The sequence below is a fragment of the Heliconius melpomene genome, chromosome 18, assembly GCF_056956725.1.
Source record: "Heliconius melpomene rosina isolate 202511_hmr_F chromosome 18, ASM5695672v1, whole genome shotgun sequence".
Taxonomy (NCBI): Eukaryota; Metazoa; Arthropoda; class Insecta; order Lepidoptera; family Nymphalidae; genus Heliconius; species Heliconius melpomene.
In genome coordinates this window covers 13,762,202-13,770,663 of record NC_140406.1, presented here as the reverse complement: position 1 = coordinate 13,770,663, position 8,462 = coordinate 13,762,202, and the positions used below count along the sequence as shown (strand labels likewise).

The 8,462-nt window shown below is 31.0% G+C and overlaps 1 protein-coding gene across 2 annotated transcripts in view; it reads left to right on the top strand.

Moving 5' to 3' along the window:
- The first annotated feature begins 3,567 nt into the window (after positions 1-3,567).
- Positions 3,568-8,462, top strand: part of LOC146529654 (uncharacterized) — a 137,335-nt gene continuing 132,440 nt past the window's right edge. For both annotated transcript variants that reach the window (XM_085202231.1, XM_085202229.1), the window contains exon 1: positions 3,568-7,289. In XM_085202231.1, the coding sequence (XP_085058357.1) occupies positions 7,040-7,289 (250 nt within the window). In that variant the 5' untranslated portion in view covers positions 3,568-7,039. The remainder of the gene's footprint in view (positions 7,290-8,462) is intronic.

Here is an 8,462-nt window from a genome sequence, read left to right as displayed (position 1 = left end):
TTTGGAAAATTGACCAACGGTATACGAATGTGATCTTTACATCGCAGTAATAAGAGCTATTATTAGAGGACGCTTCATAACAATTATAACGTAATCGAATTCAGGCATTTGTGTTCGTTGCACACACTTGCAACGTTTTCTCAGTCATCTAGCAACCTTTAATTGATATTTAACTCTATTTTTATTAGCATAGAGTTTATATTATGACGTTTTTAATTCAAAAACCGAAGCAGTGACTTGTGAGTTTGTACGCGTGCATTCGCTTTTCCGGCACACACCTTTACATTTGGAAAATGTATTTGTTTGGCTTGTTATATTGAACCTTATACTATTGGAATAAAGATGAAATTTCTGTATATGTTGTATATGATATAGGTTATTTCGTATGTTGCCGCGGCCTGGGCAGAGGGCTTAAAGGGGTGTGAGGGGGTGAAGTCGGCGGGGGTAGCTAAAGCCTTTCCAGGTCTACTACGTTAGTAGCACCGCGTCCGTCGTGTGGCACGCACGCATGACGCGCTATGGAACGCGCGGGCAATTTTCGAATTTTTTTAAAGTAAAACCTTCGTATTTGCTTATTTGTATATATAATTATATTATTTAATGTGTTTTGGATGCCTTACTTTATTGTGGCTTGGAATCTGCAATGGTGGTATGCGTGGTGAATTTATGACCTAGTTGCTGTTAAGATTACGTAGTATATAAATCCTAAATATTGATAGATGTGCACAGACACCCCCTAACACTTTAGATAGTGTATATATACCTATTAATAGTTATTTCTGGTAGAGTCTAATCCTAATGTTACATAAGAACACTCTTAGTTAATGTCCAATATATCATGTATTAGATATGTTTGTAGTCTTTGGCTTGCTATAACTATGCACTAATTTATTTTAATTAATAAAGCGAAAACTAATATTTTATATTTTCTTAGTTTTCAATGACTAAAAATCCTTAAAGTATAAAAGATCAATTTTAAAAATGCATATATTATACCCACTAAAATTAACAAAATAAGATCTAGGAAGAATAATATAAAAAGCGGGCTAAATATTTAAAAATGTCAGTGTCAAGAATAAAAAGCGCGGGAAGGCATACACGACGATGGCGGGAACGATACAGCCTAGCGTATTAAAATTTCATTAACAGTTTAAACTCGCTCTAATCCGAAGCATGCTCTAAAGGCAGCCGTATCGAAAATTATAATTTCATGTTTCAGTTAATTTTTTAACGAATATTAATCGATAAAAAGATTTCATATGGTAATCAAAATTAATTATCTTGTATGTATATTTTAATCTTTTGTCACATTTTATGATGGGCAAATTAAAAAAGCAATCATTGTCTACTTTTTAAATTGATTTTGACGCACGTTTTAATAGTCAGTTAAAAGTCGGTAATTGTTATTAAATAAATACGAATAAAATTATGTTCTAGCTTAAGTAATATCGATAGCTGTTACTCGTTAGAAAAAAATATATTTTAAAACAAGCATAGACAAAGATTGATTCTAATGAATCGGAATCACCATTTAAAACATATTAAGATGTATGTTATAAGAATCGAATCTTTGACCTTGGGTCAGGTACAGGTCAGTCATTATTAATTATAACATAAAAATTGGCAGTACTGACTTCCACCGTCCTTGAGAATACGCTTCGTGTATAATTACAAGAGCTCGCTACTACATCAGTGTAATACTACACTACAAGCCATATAATTATAATTAAATGTATGTAATCATTAATTTTAAAAAAGTCATACAAAGTTTATTATCAAATTAATTGAGTTAATTTAAAAAACATATTTTTTTTTATATATTTATATTTGTCGTATGTTTTTCACAATATAAAAGGGTTATGTTTTAAGTCAAATTGAAATAAATGTACTATGTTATTTTGATTCGTTTATAAATGTATATTTATATATATAAAACTCTTTCGTAACTAAGTGATTGATAGACTACGCACAGACGAAACTACTGGGCTTAGACAGTTGAAATTTGGCATGTATGTAGGTTAGAGAGTGTAGGGAAGTACTAAGAGAGGATTTTTCTCAATTCCTACGGGTAAATTGAATTACTTTAGCAGTTATAAGAGTGGTATTTACTATTATTATGATTTTTGCTTAAAATAAAAAGAGTTTTTTTCACATAAAATGTTATGGACATTTTTGTTGTCGTATTTTTGTAGTTGTAAAATCTACGATCTTAATCCAAGTGTATCTAATTTATATAAAAAATAAATATACGTTTATAAAAGCGCTGTACGAAGTGACCTTGGCTTAAACAACCAAACTTCTAAGAAAGAAGCTAACAATACCCTCATTTTCGTGAAGCAAGGCCTTTGATTTGAGGTATTAAATCATAAATGTATAGTATATGCATTTTCGTTCTTTATTAAAATTAATAATTACATCGATTTTATCCTAGATAAGTGTAAAATAATTAAGCACTTATTTACTTTTCTTAAGAAGCAAGCTTGGGTTTGGATTTTGAAAGATAATATTCAACGAATAGATAGAAGATTGTCTAAAAGGCTAAATTAATATTCAATAACTATACATATATAAATATATACTATATCTAAAGCAGTATTCATTAATAGTTAGCCCTGACAGTGTTGTTGTTATCTGATAGTTCTCATCAAGGTCAACCCAAAGCTTGCTAGCTGTAATATCTCGATGGTTTATGTTTTTGAATCAGCCATCGATAAAAGGTTGATTAAATTATTTTATCTTCGGCCAGTCGTGGCGCAAAGGCACAAGTGTGTGCTGTAAACAGGTTACGAGTTCGATATCCATTCGAGAAAAATGAAATATTTATTGTGTTCCGCCACTCAACACGCAATTCCTCCAGAATTCAACGGAAAATGGGAAACTGAGTGCCTTAACGTGGGTGGTTTCCTTTGCCTCTATAAAAGTAATTATTTCATATTTTTATAGATATAAACAAACTCAGGAAATAATCCAATTTCAATAAACTAATTTAATTCAAAACTTATAAAATTAAGATTGAAGGTTATGATATCTTTTGACGGCAGATTTTTCTGGTAATATTTGAATATTTCCTTTTAACATCTGTATCGGCATTCATCTAATATACCAATCAAATTATAAAGAGCCATCCCCTTTTATGTTATGGCTGCCCGGTATTACGAACTATTAGGTGATTAACTTTTACTTACTGTGATAAGCTTTTTACATAATACTAGCGCTTTTGAAGCTACGTGTTTCTAAGATTTTGCTGATACATACATATAAGTATAAGGTAATTTGTAGAGGCTCTACGAAATTTCGTAGAGTGTCTACGCCGTAGGCTGTAAATTAAGATTGATATTTTTTGTGATTTTCACGCGAATATGTGTTACAGTTAAAATATAAAAAGTCTTTGTTATTACGAAATAAATACGTGAAAATTGTAATTTATTTTACTGTAATACTTCATATTATGTTAAACAGTAAATGTCTACGACTATATAAATGCATTTGACGACAGGGAAAAAAATAAAAAAAAGAAAAGAGCATGATAAATTAGGACAATAACTATTTGGCATTAATAAAAAATAGATAATTATTTTATAAACTTTAAAAACTATTTAAATCCTGAACACAATTCAAATAGCTTGAATCTTTCTATATAATCTTAACGTTATTTTAATACTTATTTCATATTATTTCACGTTGATTTCACGTGTCAAGGTTATACCGGACTTACGTTCTTTTAGTTCTAGCACAGTTCGCGCAGGCCTGACGAGCCCGGCGTAAATGAAGGTAAACATCTCATTAGCATGGGGGCATTGTTGGCTGTATCTTTTAATGACTGCCAAGAAAACTGCCTCAAAACATCCCGGTACACAGGCTAAATAGTTAATTTGTATAGAGATTTGAAATGTCCGTTCTCTTTTTGTGTTATACGTTTATTTTGTAGGTTTTGTTTGGTATTTTGTTGCTTTTTTTAGCTTTACGCTGTATTCCGCATGTAGCAGGGTAAGCAGAGGAACCTGGGAACCTAGTGTTAATCCTAAGACCCCTTTATACGCCACTTTTCACCGAATTCTTTGCTTTGCTTCGGTACCAAAGCGAGCGAGATGAAAATATGAAATATTTCATTTTCTCTTGTGAGTTTATTTTAAAGTTAAACATAAAAATGGGGTCGTCGTGACGTGTGACTATAAATGCGACGGTCATGAGGTCGATTTCCGCTTGAAGCTCTCCGTTAAGTTCTTCCATTTTTAACCTACAATGTTTCAAAATTAGGCGGATTTTTATGATAAAAAAAGATATATTCACTAAAAACTTTGATACTGGTTAGTCTTTAAGTATTTAAAGATTTTCTAAAATTAGGCAAGGGCGTGACAAAAGATGAGTCCAAATTTTTTTCATTACAAAAATAGAAAAAAGAATAAAATATGCTATTTTTTTTGTTCTATTGATTTATCTTTTAAAGTACAGGATATATGGCAAGTAAATATTACATAGACATCATAATAAGTACAGTAGAATATAAAAAAAAAACGATTAATTCTTTTTGCGTGAAACACGAAATAATATCTTTAATTACTTCTAATTACATTAATAAATATATTTTTTATTACAAGTCTAAGGAACTATACAATAGTAATATAATATTAGACCTTGAGATAATTTGTTTATCGCCGTTCCTCAGAAGGGTTAGTGCGTGCCTTATCCGGAAGTCGGCCATTTTTTATTTATAGTTCGGCGGCGGGAAAGCAGCGGTGGCCTTTTATGTTTATTGATTTATGAAACGTTTTACAATCGGAATTACATAAATGTTAAATTGCTTTAATAACCATAAAAAATTAAAGCAGTACACAAAATATATAGCTTTATATATTTGAATATTGATAAAATCTAAAGATCACTTTAGCCTTGGTGCCAGAGCGAACAAATGAAATTATTAATAAATAATAATTCATTTCCTCAAGTGGGGATCGAACCTACAACCGTCGCGTTACACACGCCCCGTACCTCCGCGGCACGAAATTTGTCTGATTGAACCATCCTTATTCAGTTCATTGAATTTAATTTTAACTTAATTTTATAAAGAACTCATTATATCCAAATACCATATTTTCTTTTACTCATTTTTCTATTCTAATATTATAATAAAAATTATAATAATAATCTTCAATCAAAACATCTTTGTATAAGTTTTGGAACCTGAACAAATTACAAAGTGAAATTTATGACTTTCCTAATAAGTAGATAAGTGCCGTCTACAGGTTTTGATATAAAATTAATATTTGAGATAAATTAATGATGGAAAACTGTCTCAGCAAAACCTGTCGAAATAGTTTAACAAGATTTGCTTTTAGTTTATTAAGCGGTAAGACAGCGAATTCATTATCTTTTTTTTGAATTTTAGTATTTTTTAAACATCTTTTTGATTTTATAAAGAAAACTTAGAGAATCAAGTTATATATTAGTTATTTTAAGAACATTATATGCTCAATGGCAGAACCAAGTTGTGGTGTTAGGTTCAACAGAATATTATCATCACACTTATATAATAAATGCGTTATCGACTCCTTTCGATTCTAAAGCGTTGAATTTCATCCTATCCTCCCCATAGCTCCCCTTCACTCCTCAAGAAACGTATGTGTCAAATTTTTGCTTTTTCCACCTAGTACGTTCGGCTGTTAACCACTCGGTAACAGAAAAGTTGCTGTGTCACGTTCAGTATTGACGTTTTTGAATTCGTTTCTGAATTCAATTAATATAATAACAGGCGCGGCTTTGCAAATATATGTATCTATACACAAATTAAATACATATATAAGTAAAGGGATATAAAACTTATTATATATTTTAACACTTTTGCTCCAACAAATAAGTAAAACAAGTGTCTACTCCTTACTCCACGAGTACATGTCGTGAAAGATACTTAAAATAATTGCGTGCTTCAATTAAAATTAATGTTACGTCTCACAAATGTTTTGTAGGGGATCCGCGAATATAAATGAGAAAAGTCCATAATTGTACTCGTTTTAATGAAATTCCCCTTAAATAGCCCAAGTTTAAAAAACAAAAGTAATACGCGTCGAGGTTCCCAACGGAAAGTTTAATGGCGTATTACGAATTCAATTTCTTTAATGATCACTATATTACATGTTGCGGGTATATAATAATATATCTCGTTTGAGTTATGGGTGGAGCCGTCGTGGTGTATGAGGATAGCGACACAGTGTTAGCACATAGATTCAAACGCGATGGTTGTGCATTCGATTCCCACTCGGAGTTTTGAAGTTGATTTAATTTTTAACTAGATAAAGCACGGCGTTAAATTCCCTCTACCAATGCTCCACCCAATACGCAACATCTCATATATTGGTCTAGTTTCTCTATTTTTACCCTGCTCCCTGCTTTATATGAGATACAGCGTGAAAAAAACGTGTGATAACCTGTTTAGATAAGTAGTTTCTTATTTAATGCCAATATTTCAGGGATTATATTTACTTATTCTGTCTTCTCGGATATGTTCCTTCCATAAGAAACCTATACCACCATTGCATTACCTCATTACAGGATCAATTTGTTTTAAAAGGAAAATAAATGTTTTAATTTATTCTTTTACAAAACCCAAGCCACAATTATTAGGCCTTTTTAATATAAATATTCATAATTCATTTAAACTGTGTATTATTCATGCCTGCGGCCTGCCTTGTATTATCATAATTTATTTACTAAATAATACCAATAACCACGCTTATTTGCAATTCAAATATTTCGTTATATTATTTAATTTATACTTTCACTAGATAAACCTGTGTCGCTTCTTCTTATTTTAAAAAGCTTTGATCTTTTTTTACTCTACTTTGTCTCTGCTCTATTTTTGCACTTTTTTAATAAAAAATTACACACACAGATAAATATTATACTTCTAGAATATATATTTACTAAAAGCTATTGAATATACAAAACAAAAAAAAAACATAATATTCCCAGCAAGTCAATTATGTGCAAGAATATGTAAATAACATATCATATAATAGTGCTAAGTAACGAATATGTGGGACAGATGACTGCTAAATATGGAATTCTGCGAGTCTGGAAGGATAATGTCGTACAGGGAGTGGGGATAAATCAAAGGTCAAGGGTAACCAGGGTTAATTTAATGGTGATGAAAGGGTGGGTGGTGTTCTTCGTTGGGCTGGTGATGGTGAATGGTAGTGAGTTCCCGGAAAGAGAATGCTGCGATCCGATATATCCACCGAATACAGCGACTACGGCCGCCGCGCCTGTCACGCATCCGGTCAGCAGGGTTTCAGGTTAGTGAAATTATTATGTTTATATTATAGATGTTTGAATTAATTTGAAGGATTTGAGGAGAGATGGCGTGATTATTGCAGTCTTCTATTTTTACCTTCGGAATAATAATTTTCGTAAATCAGTTGCCATTAAGAGTTTTTTTTATTCTTAATTGTAACCAATATACTTATATTAATTTACAAATAATTAATATGCACAATGACATAAGCAGAAGGTGAAGAAGAAAAGTTAAAATAATAAAGAGAAAGCGAATTAAAATAATAAAGAAAAGACAAAGCGAAATGTGAAATATTTTAATTGAGGTCAAGAAAATGTTGTTTTAATCTGATTTTAAAAAGTGTTAAGTGACGGATTGTCAACCAGTATAGAATTTTGCGGCAAACTGGAGAGACATATCTACTTTATTCATTTAGTAAAGATTCTGTAGGTTCATTCTATATTTGTTCATTTTATTATGAAAATGTATATCAAAATATTTTCTCTAAAATTAATCAAAATCGTCTATAGCGTATTCTATACAAATGCGTAGCGATAGTGTTATAAAATACCATATTAAGAAAAAGCGACATAATGATTCTATTAACGAACCGCAAAGTGCCTAATTTAGCACAAAATGTCATGTCATCACTATCGTAGCGTGACAGAGCGTCACGTGTAATTAATGTCACGCGAAACCGATAGTTGTGACTGTACTCAAATTTTCTTTTACTATTAGAAAAAAACATGGTAAGTAAATATTTTTAGTAAGTAGTAAGTTATAATAAAATAATTTAGTTGGTATGCAATATTAAGTACGATATATACCTAAATAGATATATGAAAAATAAACATAAATATCATTGAGACCGTCGTTGTGCAGTGGTACAGGCGTGCTGCTGTATACACGACGATTGTGGGTTCGATTCTTACTCCGGGGAATGAACTCGCTCTGGTAATTTCAATAAAAGAACCTCATATAACATTTCGTAAGAATTTTATTTCATCTATATGAATTTTAAATTATAATTAAATAATTGGAAACTTATTACTCTTGTGGTAGAATTCATAAAATTGATAATTTTAAAGCGAATATTAATGTCGACGTTATCTAGATTTTTTCGACGATACGCCAAATAATCATCATTCGAACACGTCCACCTAATTAACTCAAAAAATATATGTCTAGATCAGCT